Here is a 19,857-nt window from a genome sequence, read left to right as displayed (position 1 = left end):
CACACACACACACACACACACACACACACACACACACACACACACACCAGTGGAGAGGAGAGAGGTGAGGATTAGAAATGCCTCTGCAGCAGAGGGTTGGATGTTATGTTCTAAAGGGGACTTGGGTGCTCTTTGTCCTTGAAGGCCATATCAGGACATGTCACAACAGCAAGAGAGTTGGCTTGGCATCAGACATGGGGTTCAGGTCCCAGCTCTGCTTGGTGGCTGAGACCTGGGGTAACCTCTGCCATACTCCCTGATTATGGTATGAAAATAAGGGACACACAAGGCTGATGCTTTGAACAAATGTCACCATAGGAGTTCCTGGGAGCACTGCAAGAGTATTTGACACCCCTTCTGACCCTGTGGCCCTTATTCCTGAGGGTATGGCCAGACCAAGAGGCAGAGAACTAATAAATCAATTCAAGGCTTAGTTATTATTTACTCTTCATTAGTCACGAGGACCACAGATCAGAGTTGACCTACACCTTTTCTTTATTAAGACAAATTCCAAAAAGTTACAAACCTTAAGTTACGGATGATTAGTTATGTCCCAGCAAAACAGGGAGTAGGTTGGAGTAGGTTGGTTATTAAGGAAGGTCTCCATGGGAAAGAAGCCACCATGCAAGTAAGAGGGGAAGCTGCATATGCCTAATCCTGAGGCTGCAGAGAGTCTGGCTCGTACAAGGAGCTAAAAGGAGATGCACGCAGCCAGAAGAGTGGCAGCCTAGGACACAGACTTGACTGAATTGAGAGAAGGGGCTTTGTGGGACTTTCCTTCCATGATGATGGTCACCTCTAGAACCTCTTGAGTGACAGCTAATCTCTCTGACACTGGGCTACATCTCCACCCCTTGGCTTTGATCTTTCATGCACTAAGAAGCTATGAAGCACTCAACTGACATGATTTTATATATGGAGATTTTCTGGCGCTGGTCCTAGGTGATTTAGTACCATCTGTGATGCCCTTTCCCCACGTCTTAGCTAATGGGAGCTTCGTACAGTAAGGAGAGAGGGTTCAGCTGGGGGAGCTTTGAGAGTCACTGTCACACACTCTTTGAACCCTTGGAGCTCAGCCTGGGGCACAGGCTTCTGGGTTCCTCCTGTCCTCAGTCAAATGCTCATGCAGATATAGGAGGAAGAAGACTTCTTAACGGAAAGTGGGAATCTGCATTCCCTGCCCAGGTCCAAAGTCCCCAGGGCTGGGCCTCGTGGTCCTCTCTACATTGGGACAGACAGACTCTCTGGGGTCTTTCAAAGTCCTTAAAGTACCCACAGAGAAGCCATGGTCTTGCCCCAAGCTCTAGGCAGGCAGTAGACCACAACTTCTCCTGTGAAGGGCAAAGACTGGACCCACAGTGATATGAGCCCTGCCTTGCCTTACTGCCTAGTCTTGCTAAATGGAAAGCTAGGGACGCAGCCCATGGAGAGTTGCCCTGAACTTTCCTAAAGTACAGAATTTGGGACTCCTAGGTCTCCAGCTCCCCAGGGACAGAGGTGCTAATGAAACAGCTTCTGTAGATGACCTCGGAGCCCTAGCTATTGACGTCAGCAAAAGCTGGAATGATGTAACCTAATCCTCCCCCTAGGGGGACATTGAGGATGGAGGAGTGGCCAGGAGGCTAACTAGTGGACAGAACTCCAGGCCAGCCAGGCCAGGGCCAAGTGCATAGGCAGCACAGAGAGATTTGACGATAAGGTGCTTCTGCTGGTGGAATGTGTTATCTGAGTGAGTGGCCCAAATCCTTCCTCAAGGCATTTATCCGCCACTACAGCCACCATCAGGTGAGACTGTAGGCTTCTTCCCGACACAGGTAACACAGCTGTCAGTGTGGCAGCAGTAACATGGGAGTATGCCATTGTTGAATGGGGGTCCGTGTTTACTTATGTGTTCAACCCATGTGTGCCTCTGTCACCTTGCCTGGGGATAAGGTGTTTCTGGGCTATTCTGGGATGTTATATACAGCTCTGACATGTCGGATAGTTTGATGCCTGGTCTTCCTCTTCTCTTCCCATCCTTAGCCTTGGGAGCTGCTGCGGGCATTCCAGACAGTGACCTCTCCTCCCCAGGTCTGCTCTGGGCATGCTGGGTATACCAGGGACCTGCAGCTATAATTCTGCTCTTTGGATTTTTCAGGTGGATTTTCTAATTGAAAATGATGCTGAGAAGGACTATCTTTACGATGTGCTGCGGATGTATCACCAGTAAGTGTGTGTCTGTGTCGGCAAGCTCAGGCAGGCCATCTGTGTCACAGGAACCCAAAGTGGGTAATGTCCTAAGACAGCACATTCTCTGCTCTCCTGAGAACACATGTATACGCTGCTTTTACTTGCTCACAGCTGCAGTGTATGTCTACATGAACAGTTCCTACTTGGCTCTGGACTGAGATTCAGGGTTATATGAGCATGAAAGATTGATCTCTGCCCTCAGGATGCTTCCAGTCTGATTGGGTAGCTACCCCAATAGGTTCAATAGAATATAAATGTTAGGACAGAACAAGAAAGCCAGCTGTCCCCCAGCCATTTTATCTGTTGTCTCTGGTCATGCAGCTTGCTTCAGATTCATTCAGTGTGTGTTTATAAACTCTGTTAAGGCCCAGAAGTGCAGGGGTGGGACAAAGGTCATGGCCAGCTGATGCCTCAGACACTTACCCACCCTCTGATATCTCCAAAGGACCATGGATGTGGCTGTGCTCGTGGGAGACCTGAAGCTGGTGATCAATGAGCCCAACCGCCTGCCGCTGTTTGATGCCATCCGACCCCTGATCCCACTGAAGCACCAGGTGGAGTATGATCAGCTCACACCCCGACGTTCCAGGTGCGTCCAGTGCCCAGGCCAGAGGCGAGGCCTGGGTGGCTCCAGGCTGGGTGCACAGTGCTAGCCCTCCGGCCTCAGCTGGGCCATCACCAATCCCCCATCACTGTAACAGGAAACTGAAGGAGGTACGCTTGGACCGTCTGCACCCAGAAGGCCTCGGCCTCAGTGTGCGTGGAGGCCTGGAATTCGGCTGTGGACTCTTCATCTCCCACCTCATCAAAGGTGGCCAGGCAGACAGCGTTGGGCTGCAGGTAAGTCAACAGTGCCAGTAGAATAGGGCCAGGTCTCGGATGCCTGTCTCCTCCTGATTCACTGTGTGGTACAATGTGGACTCCCATTTTCTTAAGCCTTTGGGGAGGAAGGAAGTGTTTGGAAGCCTCCAGAATACAGGAAAACACACACATTCATTCTCTCTCTCTCTCTCTCTCTCTCTCTCTCTCTGTATTATATGTGTGTGTGTCCCTATCTTCACACATACTAGACAAACACTGTAGCACTGAACTATGTACATGTGTGTGGTGTGTGTGGTGTGTGTGTGTGTATCTGTGTGTGTCATGTGTGTATGTGTGTCCCTGTCCTCATATATACTAGGCAAACACTCCACCACTCACACTATGAGTGTGTGTCTGTGTCTGTTCTCACACATACTATGCAAACCACTCCACCACTAAACTGTGTGTATGTGTCTCTGTCTGTGTGTCAATGTGTCTGTGTCTGCCCTCACACATAAACATTCCACCACTAAACTCTATCCAGCCCTTGCCTGCTTTCTTGGGTCAAGACAGGAATCTGACTGCTGCCTTTTGCTACTGCCACTGAGCCCATCCCCAAATGCCCTACTTCCTGAAGGAGGAGCAGAGTCAAGGCAGGCACCTGCAGCTTGATGCAGCGACCTCTCAGTTTAACGCATTGTGATGAATAAGAACATAGACACTGCCTCTGGACCATCCCATTCAGCTCCTGCCTTGCCTTCCTTGAATCATGAGATTTTAGCGGACCTGACCTTGGACTTCACTTTTCCCTCTGTAAAGCCATCGGTCTGATCAGGCTGTTTGAAAATTAGGGATGTGAATGAGACAGTCACCACAGCTTCTTGATACACCAGGGCTGTGTGACTGACGGTCCATACAGAACAGGGAATTGGTGACCACCTCCAGCAAGTCCGTATATATCAGATGAATCAGCCCCATTCTGCAGTGTTCACAGAGGTGCAGAGGCCGAAGCAGAGACGGGCTTTGAACTTGGGTCTTCTGGAGCCAAGTCAGTACCCCAGGCTTCTCCCCTGAAGTCCTCACACTTCTGTGTCTGAGCAGGGACAGGCAGGCCTCCAGGTCTGAGGGCTGCTTTTGTCTCTCCGGGTAAAGAGACTTCCAGAGATTTTGTTATCAACATCCCCATCTGGGGACAAGCCAGGGGCTTCAGGGGGCTCTAGAGCTAATGGTGCGAGACCAAGGAGGAGGGGGGTGGGGACAACAAGCTGACAGTCAGGGCTTTGTTTGCAATCCCTGTCTCAGAGCTCCTGGTGGCATCTGAAATTTCAGCCCCTCATTGTTCCTTCCCTCGGTGGCACATTTTCCAGCCCAGAAACACGACCAGAGGAGAGAGCATAATGAGCTCTCCCCTTGGGGACAGCTGGGCCCCTCTGTTTTTCCAGCACAAGCTCTCCTCTAAGGACAAGCTCTTCTCTACAGAGACCCATGAAGGAGGGCATGGGGCACAGGAAACCCCGACATCCACCTTCCCACCTGCTTCTCAGGCTTATGAAATAGCACTCCCCCTTTCTGGGGCTGTGGGGCCCATCTCCTCTTTGTCCCACTATCCCTCAGACTGTCATGTTACTATGAGCTCCATACAAAGGCTCTTTTGCAAGGTTCTGTGTAGAGCGAGGAGGGAGAGGGAAGTTGATCCTGTAACCCTATCCAAGGGCCATGGGGGAATCATTCCGACTAGGGTCCTGGGCAAGTTCCTGTAGTTGCAATACAGGGAACTCCACTCAGGAGGAGCTAGGAGAAAAAATCGCCTTCATCCACTGACCAAACCAGGGTTCAAGTTTCTCATGTTGCAGAACAGCTCAGAGAAGATTCTAGAAGTCAAGAGGGATTTGCATTGAGACGCTGGGGGCCCTGCAGGGGCTTGAACCCTCCAACATGTCCTAGTCCTGGGACTTTAGCCACGCTGCTCCTGTCCCCTTCAAGAAACTTAAGCTTTGTTCAATACCTTCTTTATGTTTAACTGTGGCCTTTACTCATGTAAGTACGCAGCTGGCTGTTTACTTGTGGAGAAAATGATTCTGCCTGCCTTCCCTGTCCCTGCTATATGATGTACAGGGTAATCCCTGCCTTCTTGTGAGACTCCAGGGCTCTGAACAAGAGGCAGGACTCCATAGCAGGCAACATGCAAGGAACTGCAGCCAGGCTTGGCCACATGCCCTCCTTTTCCAGACACCCAAGAGCCAACATATGTTGTCCATCATGGAGACCTGACAACATATCCCAGCAGCCTCTTCGCTCACTGAGTGACTTTGAACAAATCACTTTGCCTCCCTGATGCCCTGTCTCTTCATAGTGCCACTGTGGTCCCCACATAAAGACCTTTTGACATATTCTATGCAGAGCAGAAACACAAGTTTCTGCCCTTTGGAGTTTTTTAAAAAAATAGATGCAGGAAGCTATCCAGATGCTTTCTTTGAAGTTAGAAATGCAGCAAGGTCTTTCATGAGCCCTCCTGTCAGGACCCTAAGAAGATGGGTGTTTGTGTCCCAGACAGAGGGGCGTGCCCTTTCCTGGTGGTAATGAGAGGTAACTGTAGGCTGGGAACTGACCTGGAGAAAGTGTGCCCCCAGTCTAGCCTGAGTCCCCCACTTGTACCAACCCTTCTCCAAGAGACCAGCCTCCGACTGCATGACCCCTGAGCTCTGTTCCCGTGTTGCACCAACTGCCTTTGTGTTCTTGGGCAATACACCATTGCCTCACACCCCTGTCTCTTGCCCTTCCTACCTCAGGCCCCTGTCTTAGGAGATGTTGATGTCCAAGGATCTTTCGGTTTTTTGGCGGTGGCAGCAGTGATGGCCAGCAGGGGGCAGTGTCATCATGCTCTGCCTCTTAGAACCGGCTCTGTAGGCCTCCTTAAGAATAAACATTTATTCAGAAGCTGCTGTGGGCCCCCATACGGGCTGGCCTTACACACTTACACATATGTTTGTTTAATCCTCAATAGTTCCATGGCATTCCCAGTTTTATATATGAAAGAAACTATGGTTCAGAGAATCCAAGAGACTTGACTCATGTCATAGAACTACTTAGAATTTAAAAAGGATTTGAACCCCGGAGAACCAGAGCAAAGAGCTGTGCTCATTCCCTGTTCTTTGCCTGCTCTCAGAATCAAGACGCAGAAGTCAGTTTGACTTCATTGACTTTGCATGGGATGGAACAAAAGAGAGAATACGTTTGTGTTAGTGACATGAGATTGGGTCGAGAGTCATGGGTCCTCATTTTGGCTCACAGTGCATGTTGGTAATTGACAGAGACAAAAGCGTGCTTCTAGGACAGGGAGGGACAAAGGCCAGACAAGAATGTTGGATTCCAGAACCTGATTGCACCTAGGTGGGGGTGACAGAGGAACCAAGAGACAGTGACAGAATTCTAGACCCTGCCTCTGCTCTATTACCACCAACTGTGTGCCTCTCCCCACCCCAGAGCTTGCTTTCTCCATCCTGGAACTGAAAAGTGTTACCTGCCGTGCTACAGTTGGGGTAGTTTGGCAATGGCACTAGAGTGCAGATTAAAGTTTTTGCTTGGTGACAGCCCCTTCTGGGGCTGGGAGTATCTGGGAGTGGGCCTGCTCCTCTGCTTGGCACTCTCCCCCCATGTCTCTGTGTCACGTCTCTCTGTGCGAAGGTTGGGGATGAGATCGTACGGATCAATGGCTATTCCATCTCTTCTTGTACCCATGAGGAAGTCATCAACCTGATCCGCACCAAGAAGACCGTGTCTATCAAAGTGAGACGTGAGTGAGGTGGAATACAAGAGGCACTTTGTGATGGAGTGGGTGGGAGGTGGCCTCAACTCCAAGGGCATAGGAGCTTCCCTAACCTGCTGTTTCTTCCCCCACAGACATTGGCCTGATCCCTGTGAAGAGGTAAGCAGGCCTATCTGTGAGTCTGCAGGCCAGGAGTCCTGGGATCTGCCCCGCCCCCAGCCCCTGAACTAACATTGCTCCTGGGCTAGCGAGGAAGTGAAACAGCTCCCAGCTCCCTCTAGTGTGCTTACTGTCTCCACCTTGTCTGTCGCCTTCTCAGCTCTCCTGAGGAGCCCCTCAAATGGCAGTATGTGGATCAGTTCGTGTCGGAGTCTGGGGTAAGAGACTACCTGCCCTGGGGGTTGGGCAGCTGGCCTTGAAGGAGGGATGGCTCTGGGGAATGTAAACTCTGGGGTTTCCCATAGGCAGCTAGGGTACCTGGCACACCCCTATAGCATGGTAGGCCTTCAGACCCACACCCCCAAAGGATACGATGTCTCTGGTCTCTGTGAATATTGGGTACTTAATCTGGAGGTCTCAAGCTCAAAAGGCCACTTGAATGCCTGTAGACCCAGTAACCCGATTCTGTCCCTCCTTCAGGGTGTGCGAGGTGGCCTGGGCTCACCTGGTAATCGAACAACCAAGGAGAAGAAGGTGTTTATCAGTCTAGTAGGCTCTCGGGGCCTGGGCTGCAGGTAGGTAGCAGGTATGCCTGGGCTCTGTCACCAGTCTTTAGGTGGGTGGCGTGCCAAGGGCTCAGTGACGGCTGGTAGACCCCAGGCTCCCCAGCACCTTCTCTCCTTTTCCTCGTCACTGCTCCTGAGGACCCTTGTCCACTGGCTATGGGGCTTGTGCCCTGGTGATGATGCGGAAGTTGAGAGCCAGAGATAGAACTCCATTCCCTGGGATGAGTCCTCCCATTACTGCAGAAATACGTTCTCCAGCTATTCATAGTTCTCTTGTCACCGATGGTTCTGGAACCTTCCCAAAAAAGGGGCCAGCAAAGCCTGCAATTATAGCACCATCAGAAAGAGCTTTGAGGCTAGCTTTGGATGGCTAAACCCTGTCTCATAAAACAAGCAACCACACATAGGAGCTTTGGGCCGTGTGTAGTGGTCTTGTTGAGATGCAGGTACTACAGTTGCTGGGATATCTGTTCCAACCCTACATACCATGTGCCTACCCTCAGAATTGGAGCAGTGACTGCGCCCCAGGCCACTCCTAACCGAAGTTTCTTCCTCTATTTATACCTGGGAGGGATAATAGTATGTCACAGTGCTGTTATAAACAAAACAAAGTGTGTGTTCGGTACCCAGCAAGTAGTAATCAGCTAGCAAATGTTAGTTATTATTCATTAAGTTGTTCTTATAATTTATTTTATATGCATTCATTTAACACTTTTATAATTTTTTAATTTAAAAAATTTTACTTATGTGTATGTGTGCGTGTGTGTGTGTGTGTGTGTGTGTGTGTGTGTGCTTGTGTTTGTAGACTTGAGTGTGGGTGCCCACTGGGGGCAGTAGAGGGTATTGTATCCTCTGGAACTGGAGTCATATGCTGCCTGATATGGGTGCTGGGAACCAAACTCCAGACTTCTCTTCATGAGGATCAAGTGCTCTTATCTGATGAGCCATCTTTCCATCCCCCAAAATTATTTGTTTTGCTTTGCTTTGCTTTGCTTTGCTTTGCTTTGCTTTTGAGACAGGGCCTCACTGTGCAGCCCTGGCTGGCCTCAAACTCACAGAGATCTGCCGGCTTCTACATCCCAAGTGCTGAGATTAAAGGTGTGGACCACCACTCCTGCCTCCATAAATGACTTTTGATGTCTGTCTTTGGGTATGAGGATATAGCTAAGCTGATACAGTGCAAACATGCACCAAGGCCTGCTTTTGGTCGTTAGCACAGTATAGACTGAGCATGGTGGTGCACACCTGTAAATCTAGCACTTGTAAAATGGAGGCAAGACCCAGGCACCCAAGGTTAACCTTGGCTACATCTCAGTGCTTGATTTTAGTCTACGTTAGATGAGACCTATCTCAAAATAAATAAACAAATAAAAATAAAATTTCAGCTCCCTTCTTTCTGGAAGATGGCAGCCTAACATTGGAGTTAACATCATAAATAGTTACAATGTTACCTAATGTATTAACCACACAGAGAGTTACAATGTTGCCTAATATAGAAGTTAACCACACAGATAGTTGCAATGTTGTGTGATAAAGATGCTAGTGGAGCTACACCCTCTGTCAGGGGTGGTAAATATGCTTCCTACCTCTCATCAGTTAGCAGTGGCATCTTGCAGTACACGTCTGTGAAAGGTTCTAAGTTGGTACCCAGCTGGGTGAGAATGAGTGCTGTGATTGATTACTGATGTCTGCCACAAACCTGGGAGAGGAAATAACACCACAAGAGCTATCCTTGCTAGTTATAATTTAGAAGCGCTAGTAACCTTGGGGGCAATTAGCTTAATAGGGGCCTGGTGAAATCTTATAAGGAATGAACAGGAAAATTCTGGAGAGAAAACAAAAAGCATGTGTAGTATGTTGGGTGAGAGGCTGAGGAGACGAAATCATAAGCAGGTTCTGCCTAGGACAGCAGTGGAAATGGACTGGAAGGGAGGGGAGATACAGAGGGCCTGGGGCCTTGAGTTTATGGGTGACCTGTATCCTGAGGTCTGGCCATCTAGACAGAAGGCTACAGGCTGGTCATTGAGAATGAACAGAGAGAGCTTCAGGGGACAAGCTGCAAGGGCAGAGCTTTACCCACATCTCTGCCTCCCACAGCATCTCCAGTGGTCCCATCCAGAAGCCTGGCATCTTTGTCAGCCATGTGAAGCCTGGCTCCCTGTCTGCAGAGGTGGGGTTAGAGGTAAGAGTCGAGATGGATGCGGGGGTGGGGGGACAGGTCACACACTGACAGATGCTGCATCTTCTCACACAGCCTTTTCCTGGCCAGCGCTGGCTAGTGACTTTCTAGTGGTCTCTAATGGGAGACCATTGTAGAGAAGTGATATTAGATCCCTTGCTAGCCCACTTCAGCTCCAGCAGCCAGTGGCTGTAAGTTTGTAGTGATAATAATCAGGGTTGACATTCTGCATTCTAAGCCTTGCTACAACTCTGAGGATTAGGTACTAGTGTTCCCCCATGCTGAGGAACCCAAGACCAGGCATTGTTTCTTCCAAGGCTATACACTAGAACTTGGGGCTGGAAATCAATCTACATGGTGTCCCTTCAGAGCTGTGACTGTTGATCACTTCTTGAGACAAATTCCTCACCTACAAGATAAGGATTCTAGAACTTTCCTTCCAGAGTTGTTGTGTAAATTGAATTAGCATTTAGGCTGGATATACGCCAGGCACATAACACTGATAATAAGTATCAGCCATGACTTTTTACTATACTGAGGGTCCGACATAGCCTGCGCTGTATGGGAAGCCCCAAGCCTTCTGTGTCCATTAACTAAACCTTGTAAAGGAAACATTATAACTTAGCAAAAGATCATAACTTCTAATAGTATGCTGTTTGATAGACAATAAGACAATTATGGGATGGAGGGGTGCCTGGATGAGCCTGGGGTCCTTCCAAAGCTTTATCAGAGCTTGCCACCTAGTCTGTTAACTGGAAAAAGATGTGGCTGTGTGACCACTGGCTTGTACGTTTAGCATGCCAGGAGACCCTCCTGTAGATGAATGATGTAGGGATTATACACACACACACACACACACACACACACACACACACACACACACTGACCCCTTTCTCTTTCTCTCCCAGACAGGAGACCAGATTGTAGAAGTCAATGGTATCGACTTCACCAACCTGGACCACAAGGAGGTGAGATGCAATGTCCTCACCCACTGTAGCTCCTCTCCCCGCACTTCTTCCAGCCAGTGCCACAATGGCTGAGGCCCTTATGTTCTTGGCCTGTGCTGCTCCAATCTGCGTGACAGGCCCCAACTGACCATGCCCCTGCCTCCCTCCACAGGCTGTGAATGTCCTGAAGAGCAGCCGCAGCCTGACCATCTCCATCATTGCTGGAGCTGTGAGTCCAGGATGTGGCGATAGCCCCCATGACCCCTGACCATGACCCCTGTAGCAGAGGATGCCCATAGTCCCCAGGGCCTGAGCTCCCTTTCCCACCCCTGACAGGGCCGGGAGCTGTTCATGACAGACCGGGAACGGCTGGAGGAGGCACGGCAGCGGGAGCTGCAGCGACAAGAGCTCCTCATGCAGAAGCGGCTGGCCATGGAGTCTAACAAGATCCTCCAGGAGCAGCAGGAGATGGAGCGCCAGTAAGTGGCATCCTGGGGACCTACACCCCAGACCAGCCGCAGCAGACTTCTGCCTGCCTGTCCTGGGCCATTTGCACTCTTTCTGTTGTGCTTTCAGTGGCAGAATAGGTGTCCATCTTGTTAGACAGCCTGGCTCCTTGCTTTGAAAGAGACCTGGCTTTCAGACACCAGTACTATACAAGAGAGGATCCCGACAGCCATAGTGAGCATGCGCCTGCCTATTGTGTCTCATTTGCATTCTGGACTCTGTTTATCTATTATGTGGCCAGTTTAGTATCCCTGGGAGGTAGACAGCATCAACCCATTAAATAGGCAAGAAGGCTGAGTCTCAGTCTGCCTATGTACAGAATCATAGGTGGCCAGGCTGGGAGGAAACACTCTGGGTCTGGAGCCTGGCAGTCACCATGGGGGCCCCTAATTGTGATGATAGGCCCCACCTCTGCATGTCTGAAACAGCAGACTGAAAAAATTAACTGGATAAGAAACTCATAAATCAACACCACTGTCAATCTACCAACTCTGACACATTTTGGGTGCTCACTAAGTGTTTGGAAAAGGGAAAAGAAGACCACTCCATCTCCTCCATCACAGAATTAGCCTGCTGAGCTTGCTGGCTTTCCCTTTGCACAGCAGCTGGTCCTCATGTGCCCCTGACGTAGTCTCCTGTGGCACAGATTCCCTGCCAGCAGTGCCAGATGAAACTACCCAGGACCACAGGAGAGTTAGCTCTCTGTGCAGAGACTCACACAGGCAAACCTCTATCTGTATTTCAGGAGGAGAAAGGAAATCGCCCAGAAGGCCGCTGAGGAGAATGAGAGATACCGGAAGGAGATGGAACAGTGAGTGTATGGGGTCCAGCCTGAGTGCCCATGGCTGCGTGTGCTGAGCACATGTAGTCAGAAACACAGACACATCTGTCATTCTGTGACATAGAACCATACGAAATCCACAAACTGCATTGACTTCATTGGCTCAAACCCACCCAATAATCCCAAGCTCCCTCTTCTCTTGTGACCATAGTTGCTATGATTACGCCCACACTGAATGTTACAAGCCTTGTGGCGATGTATGAGCAGAAGCCCCAGGGACAGGTGGGAACTGCCTGGCTGTCAGTCTCGATGCATGTCAACCATTTGACATACTCTGGATGGTCGGATGACGGGGAATGAAGCTGTCACCATTACAATGTCATGCATCCTTCTCTCTTTGGGGTCCAGGTTGGGGTGTTCCTCCCTTCACTATTCTAACGTGCTGGGTGAGTTTTGGGGTTCACTCCATACACTCATGTATTTATATGTTCCCAGCCTACTTTGGTAAGTTTACCAGTGGTACCTCTTTACTCTTAGGAGGAGCTACCACGGATGGCCCTGGACACGTGGTAGTGTCTACAAGCACAAACACCTAGCCGAGTCATCACCCCTCCTCTGCATTTTTACTCAAAACAGAGACAAATGTTGCTTTGCATAATGGACTCGCTCAGGGCAAGGCACAGCCTGAAGCTTTTGTTCTATACAAGGCAGAACATAACTCAGTACAGGGCTCAGGCTGCTCTTAGCGCTGAACCTAAGCACGCTCATGGGAGTGTGGCAAGCCACCTGCAGATCCACTGACTGTGCTACAAATTCTCTTTTCTCCAAACCCCTCTTTAATTCTAGCCAAGCCTCTTGTCTCAGTGCAGCCAGAGCGCATTGCTGAGGCTGCGTGCGCACTCCACTCAGACACCCCACTGCAGTGATGGTCCTAGCTTGGGCTTGAGCCTTGAAACATCCCTTCCCACGCTGGTCCGTGTTGTCTGGCAGCAACAAGTGGGCCCCTGAAGGTTCTGCAACCAGTCACAGGGGTGTGGGGGTCTCATTTCAGGATCTCGGAAGAGGAAGAGAAGTTTAAGAAGCAGTGGGAAGAAGACTGGGGTTCGAAGGAACAGCTCATTCTACCTAAGACCATCACCGCAGAGGTGCACCCGGTGCCCCTTCGCAAGCCCAAGTGTATGTATGGCCTGGGATGGGATGGGGCCATTCCAGGCCCTGAGGCTAAGGGCGCTAAATAGAAATACAGTCTTCCTCCCCTCATCAGCTCCTCCCCAGGTGAATATCCCAGGGCTGTCTGGGCTGCATTTCCCCCAGGAGAGGTAGTGTGAATGGGTGAGCATCAGCTAGAGCCTCGGATTAGGAGGGATCTGCTCTCCCTCCTTGTCTGGGGGGATCCGTGTGGTCCATGCATCAGCTCCCATATTGTTCTGAATGACACGGATGCTGCAGATCGTTGGGATAATGCAGAGGAGACAGAGAGATTGGTGGATGTGGAACTGGTTTATAGGATGATTGCCTGAGTGTGTTGGATGTCATGGTGTCTTCTGGCCTGATTCTGAACTTGGGCTGGGTTGAAACCAGCATGGAGAACAAGAGTAGATCTCTGGTGGTCCAAGGTTGACAGGCAGCTAGGGAGGAGTGGGTCAAAGGGCTCCATCACCTACATCATCACCTGCATGTGGGCAGCTTTCCTGCCACTGTACTCTGAGGATGGAGGCAGAGGAAGGAGCATGAGACCCCCATGTGCCCACTGGAGTCTGGGGGTTGTACCACACTGGGCCGAAGCTCTCCCTGCCCTTCCCATCTCTGCTTTAGCAGTGATGTGTTCTTCCTCCAGCTTCAGCTCAGGCCTCCATCAGAAGCGCCCTACTCACCTGCCCTCAACCCCACCCACCAGGAGCTGGTAAAGGAGAGGGGCTCCAAACAGTGTGGGCCACGGTCATCACAAGTCCCTCGTTCCTGGCTGGGTCTTCACTCCCACACCCTATCTCTTTCTATTTATAATTGACATGGGCAGGTTCTCTAACCTTGTGCTCAGGCCTAGACTGTGGGAACCTCCAGATAGGGGTATCCCTGCACCCCAGAACCAAGGTTCTACAATGAGATGGTGTCTAGCTAACTTACCCAACTCCAGATTCCCACCTGTACCTTATAGGGAAACCCCTTTGCCAACAACAAACCAACCATGCAAGACTTCTAGATTCTTCCATTTCACTCTCCCCTAGCAGCAGGGCACAGGTCTCATCTCTCAGGGACAACAAAGCACCCTCTCATCAGCCTTCCCCATGCTAGTCTGTATTTGCTGAGGATGTAGCCTGAGATAAATTTCCAGTGAATAATTGGTATTTTAGACAGGAGCTGGTTTCTCTTGTGAGTGAAAGGGGAGCTTCAGAAGGAGAGAAATCGATTTTAATTGCTTTTCACAACGGTAATCTGAGTTAGTGTAGAACTCCTCTAGAAACTGGGTCTCAGCTTCACAGGCTCAGGGATTGTGGAAAATAAAAGGCCTTTCACAAGCCCAGGTATTTATTTAATGCTTTTTAATTTTCCTGACAAGAGTGTCCCTTTGCTCGGGTTATGCTCTCCTGAGGCAGAACCCAAGCCCCAATTGATGACTGAGTCCTCCACCGACCTGGGACAGCCACTGCAGCCATCTGTCTTCACACACAGGCATCAGCCCTGTGTCTGTTCCTTCTCCTGGCGCTGTGACCAGAACAAGTTAAGAAAGGAGCAGTTCATTTTGGTTCACAGTATGAGGTTGCTGGTCACATCATGGCCATAGTCAAGAAACATGCCACACACATACACACACACACACACACACACACCTTTATATTCAGTCTGGTAACCCAGACCGTGGAACAGAGCTACCCACATGAGGGTGGGAGTTCCCACCTGAGCTAACCTAATCTAGAACAGGCACACCCAGGGCTTTGACTCCCAGGTGCTTCTAGATCTCACCAAGTGGACAGGATTTACATAGAACAGTATTGAGGGCTGGTCCACAGATGCAGCCAGGCCTCTGGGAAGCTCCATTCTGTTTCTCACCTGCCCTCTCCATAGAAGACCACAGAAGTAAGAGAAGGCTGCAGAGCCAACAGAAACTCCCCCAGACAGCTCCTCCTTGACCTCCCTTCAACCTCTAGCCAACAAGTTAGATCTGACTCGGGCTTCCATGCCTGTGAGAAACGGGCTCTGCCTTTTTGAGCAACCAGAGAAGATCCTGGAACATCCAGATCCTAGGACAAGAAGCAGCCTAAGCACATAGACTACATTGGTGGCTCTCCCGAACCTGGTCCCCCATGGGGCCATGACAGCTGCCCCATGGCTGGCCATCCACACCCAACACTGCCCAGCCCTCAGAGCTAGGGCATACCATCACAGAGATGCCTAAGAGACCCTTCCTGAGCTTAATAGCAGGGTATAGGGAGGAGAGGTTCAGTTTTACAATGAAGGACTCCTCCCCTTTGCTAGAAGATGAAGGGCTTAAACAAGACATCACTAGTCCCTTCTCCCTCAAGGATACCCTCAGTTATTGCCCGCCCAACAGACCCCATGACTTGAAAGTTGATGGGAGGTTATTGCTTTTTTTCCAAGCCAAGCAATTCTTCGCTGTGCTCACTGTCTTCCCTAAGCATTAATGTGCTTTTGTCTAGCATGTGATCCGAGGTGACAGCAAAGCAGCTGAACACAGCCTGAGACAGGAGATGTTATGAAACAGAGTTCACAGGCAGGCTTCTGTACTTCCTGCTGGTGTCCCAGGGAAGCCAGGATCCAGGTTGTTATAACTGGAATGGACAGCTGGTTTTTCCACACAGTGTTGAGACCCCTGTTATCCTAACTGCGCATGCCCTGTGTATGTCACCTTCTTGGGAGTCCCAGCCTTTACCTGCTGCCCACATAGCTCAAATAGCCCCATAAAGGAAGCCGAGCCCTAGGTGGGGGTGAGAAGTAAGAAGACCCATTCTCCCATGGAAAGCTCTTCTCCTCCAGAAGTAGATGATGCTCAGGGATTGCCAGCCTCCTCCCTGCACCTCCAACTTTCAGCCCTACGCCCTGCAAAACAGTTCTTTTGCTGATGTCAGACTGGAGGACCCTACTTTTAGCCCATTTTACAGACAGAACAGTTAAGGCTACTGAGGTTTAAAGCACCATGTGTATACACCACTAGCTGGAGGCTCTTGAGCCCTGCTGTTGTCCCTTGTCCCTGGCCCCACAGTTTTCTGGAGACTAGTCAGGGGTTCCCAGACTCCTAGTCAGCTCCTTTTCTGAAGCCTCTTGGTTCATCAGCTTGCCCCTCTTTTCCCCTGAGTAGATGATCAGGGAGTGGAGCCTGCAGACCACTTGGATGGAAGCACGGAGGAGCAGAGACAGCAGGTTGGCACCCTTGCTTTGCTCCCCGGCTTGGCTGCCCTGCTTGCTCTGCCCATCTCCTTCAGATATAGTAAAGACGCCAGCTTGAAAGAGCTGGACCATGGTGGGAATCCCTGGGGTCTGTGAAGATGTTCCAGGCTTCTGCTTGGCCTGTGCGCTGAGTACCAAACTTTAGGGACAAGATTCATGGCTGGGCTGAAAATGTATTGGGCACGTGCCAAATGCGGAGGAACCACTGGCTCAAATATTTAATTACTGCCCACTCAGGCCCCCCACCCTACTGCTCTGGCCTCTCCCATAGTACTGACTCGCTAGCCCCTTCCCACGTGAGCCACTGAGCTGGTTCGACGGCTCTAACTCTCAACAGCACAGAGAGACAAGCATGGGCTGTTGCCTCTAACTTTGAGGGCGCAGGTCTGGGCTATTGCCCCACTGGGCTATTGCCCCACTGTGCTTTTGCCTGGGCAAGGGGACTATGCCTTGTTTATCTAACCTGCGTTTGGGATTTGCTTTCTGGAAGCTTATCTCCTGCTTGCTGTTACCACAACTGCCATTCCAGAACCTTCCGGAATGACTGCCTTTCTTTGATGTTAAAAGAGGGGCTGTGGTCTGTGCTGTGAGATACTTTGGCTCTTTCTGGCAGCAGTTCCAGGCAGAGGCTCCAGCTGCCTTTTGTTTGAAGCCATTTCTTAGATGTGGAAAGCAGGCATCTGTTTAGGGAGCACCTCTCTTTCTTTCCACGGACCTTTGTGTTTGTGTCCGCTTCTGTGACTTGGAAAAGCATGTCTTTTCACAAGGACGATCTTGCTGGTTTTCTGGCTCAAACTTCAGAAGCCAGTGTTCTGGGGTGAAACATTGATGGTGACCTTGACCCTGGGAACCAGGGAGGTACACAGATGGTCTAGCCTGTGCTGCCCCAGATCCCTCATCAGGTGAGGGGGAAGTGGACCAGAGAGCATGATTTTGCTGTCAGGCTTCACAATGCCACACTTTCCTTGGGAACCCAACCCCTAACTGTTGCCGGTGGATACAGTGTCTCATCATTTGTTTTCTGTCCTTGTAGCCTTTGGGTGGTTTTACCGTTATGATGGCAAATTCCCAACCATCCGGAAGGTAGGACAGGCCTGAGCAAGGCACTGTGTGCTGCCGAGTTTGTTGTGAGCTGTGATCTTTTCTGTCCATTTCTTTTCCCCTCCACTTGCAAAGTTGACCCTTCGACTTCTGTCCACTGATGTCTGGCAGGGGCACCATGACAGAGGTGTCAGGAGAGGGAGCAAGCATTCCTTAGCACGAGATTTGCCTAAGCCCTGGGTGGCTCTGTTGGTCTTGGTTGGGAGCAAGCAACTTCAGTCTTGCTATGCCAAGCAGGAATGACCAGAAGCCTGGGATAGGTGGGGTAAAACACCAGGGTGGATGACATAAAGCATTTCATGATGGCCCTGCCAGATGGAGATTGTGTGGAATTTGGCACCCCAGCCTGGGATGCAGCCATATTAATTCTAACTACAGCCTAGACCTATCTCTGCCCAGGGCTAGGATTATGTATCTTTCCATTCTCCGAGACCTTTAATTTTCTCTCTAAATCTCATTATACTATCTCCAGGCCTCATAAAATACTCATCTTTTGTCTTACTAAATTTCATGAGTATTTGATTATGAAAATGCCACAGTTAATATCTGTGCTGCGCGTTAGACATTCAAGATGGCTTGGTATTTAGAAATCAGGCCACCGGCATAAATCTGAGTGAACTCAATTTACGACATCACTCGATCCAGCTCAGCTGTCTCTAGCAAGGGCCCTAAGAAGCAAGGCTGTGGCAGCATCATGAGCTTGGGGTACCCCAGCACACCCCCTTACACAGCAGCAGCGGTGTTCCTGACACGCATGTGTGTTTTGACCTAGGATCGCAGCATTCCACAGCAGTGAGCAGGCTTAGACTACAGCTCCTGCAGGACCCCTTCCCACCCTGTTATGATCTCAGAGAGTGTGTGGTCTCCTAGGACTGTGGCCTCTGTCTCACAAGCTGAGTCCATGGCTTGAAGTCATGTCCAACCTTTTGACATCGTGACATGCATTGGCATCTACAAAGTTCACATACAATTGAGTTGCAAAAGCCTTTCAAACATAATATGTTGTTTTATGTAAGTTTATGGTTTTGTATTGGGCTATGCTTATAACTATCCTTGTTGTAGGCTACCGAGGCTGGACTGTGGGGGAGTTAGACTGCTAGTTCTTCCCACTATAGTCTCTATCAGAACTTGGCTAAAGAAAACAGCATCTTTCATACACCGGTGTATGGACGTGTGTGTGCGTGTGTGTGCGTGCGTGTGCGTGTGTGTGTGTGTATTTCACACATGCATGCACATACTCATATGTATACATACACACACACACACCACATAAACACACACATACATAGATTTTACTGGAAAAATAATAAGCACAAACAGCTAGGGTGTGTGTTCTCCAGACATGAATAACTGGAAATGAAAATGAGCTGGAATGTTCTACACACACAAATCTTGTTCCTTGGAAGTTGTTTTAAGTCAGGCTAAAGTCCCTATTACTGGTTTCACTGGCATGCTAGAAAAATCTGATATTTTGGTTTTTGTTCTCACTTCCAAAAGAGAACGATTGTTGGTCGGTTGATTGAATTTCTCATCTCAGCCTCGATGGAAAGAGATATTTGCTATGAATATAACTGACAGTTAATAGGATGACACAGACACATCCCTCACATCTGAAACCCATCATCATCCTGTCCAGAGCCACTGGACACGGTGTGTTTCTCGGTAGCTAGAGCTAAGGAGTATAAAGGTATATCCACAGCCATGAGCGTCAGTAGTCAAACCCCCTTATCTGAAAGGAGAGATTTCATGTATCCTAGTCTTACCCTGGCAGTAAGTGTTCTCAGTTCAATGCCACCAGTTCATGGAGTCCCAGTCTATGTGGGGCCTGGAGGAGTCATGATTCGTCCAGGATCCTTCACAAGAACTTCCTGAGTGTGCTGAGGCTGGGGAGATGGCTCAATAGGTAAAGCACCTGCCTCCCAAATGTAACATAAAAACCTGAGCATAGCAGCATGTTTGGCATGATGTACAGGAGCTCCTAGCCTGGCAGGAAAGGCAGATTCATGGGCAGCTAGGTTATCTGTACAGGGGGTATAGTTGCTCGTGGGCAGTGCTCTGTGGCAGTTTGTCCATCTCCATCTGTCAACAGATGTACTCTCACTGAGCGTGAGACAGGAACTGTCACTGCCCTTCACAGGAGCCCATTCTGGCTGTGAAATCTTGACATTACTGTAGGTTCAGTTTCTGTTTTGTAATCAATAGAATGGACATTCCTATCACAGCGGCCCCTGAGAGCGCCATGACCTTATTCACGCTGGCTTCCACTAAGTAGATGCTTTCTGGCTCCAGTTGAGGATTGCCATCTGAGCCTACAGCATGGTGTAGGTACTCAACTCTGAGCTGAGCTAGAGGCCTTGTGAGCAGGATAGGGCATGAACTGAGCAGAACTGAAGCAAGGACAATCTCCTCCTTGAGAT

At 49.9% G+C, this 19,857-nt stretch overlaps 1 protein-coding gene across 2 annotated transcripts in view; it reads left to right on the top strand.

The window, feature by feature from the left end:
- The window catches only part of Ush1c (USH1 protein network component harmonin), a 44,453-nt gene that overhangs the window by 8,041 nt on the left and 16,555 nt on the right, over positions 1 to 19,857 (top strand). For both annotated transcript variants that reach the window (XM_028788866.1, XM_028788867.1), the window contains exons 2-15: positions 2,138 to 2,205; positions 2,675 to 2,818; positions 2,931 to 3,069; positions 6,715 to 6,823; positions 6,931 to 6,955; positions 7,116 to 7,173; positions 7,436 to 7,530; positions 9,619 to 9,703; positions 10,609 to 10,668; positions 10,820 to 10,876; positions 10,984 to 11,126; positions 11,900 to 11,965; positions 12,987 to 13,111; positions 17,373 to 17,422. In XM_028788866.1, the coding sequence (XP_028644699.1) occupies positions 2,138 to 2,205; positions 2,675 to 2,818; positions 2,931 to 3,069; positions 6,715 to 6,823; positions 6,931 to 6,955; positions 7,116 to 7,173; positions 7,436 to 7,530; positions 9,619 to 9,703; positions 10,609 to 10,668; positions 10,820 to 10,876; positions 10,984 to 11,126; positions 11,900 to 11,965; positions 12,987 to 13,111; positions 17,373 to 17,422 (1,224 nt within the window). The remainder of the gene's footprint in view (positions 1 to 2,137; positions 2,206 to 2,674; positions 2,819 to 2,930; positions 3,070 to 6,714; positions 6,824 to 6,930; positions 6,956 to 7,115; positions 7,174 to 7,435; positions 7,531 to 9,618; positions 9,704 to 10,608; positions 10,669 to 10,819; positions 10,877 to 10,983; positions 11,127 to 11,899; positions 11,966 to 12,986; positions 13,112 to 17,372; positions 17,423 to 19,857) is intronic.

Source organism: Grammomys surdaster, unplaced genomic scaffold (assembly GCF_004785775.1).
Source record: "Grammomys surdaster isolate TR1022 unplaced genomic scaffold, NIH_TR_1.0 125769, whole genome shotgun sequence".
NCBI classification, from domain to species: Eukaryota; Metazoa; Chordata; class Mammalia; order Rodentia; family Muridae; genus Grammomys; species Grammomys surdaster.
This window is presented reverse-complemented; position numbering and strand designations above follow the sequence as displayed.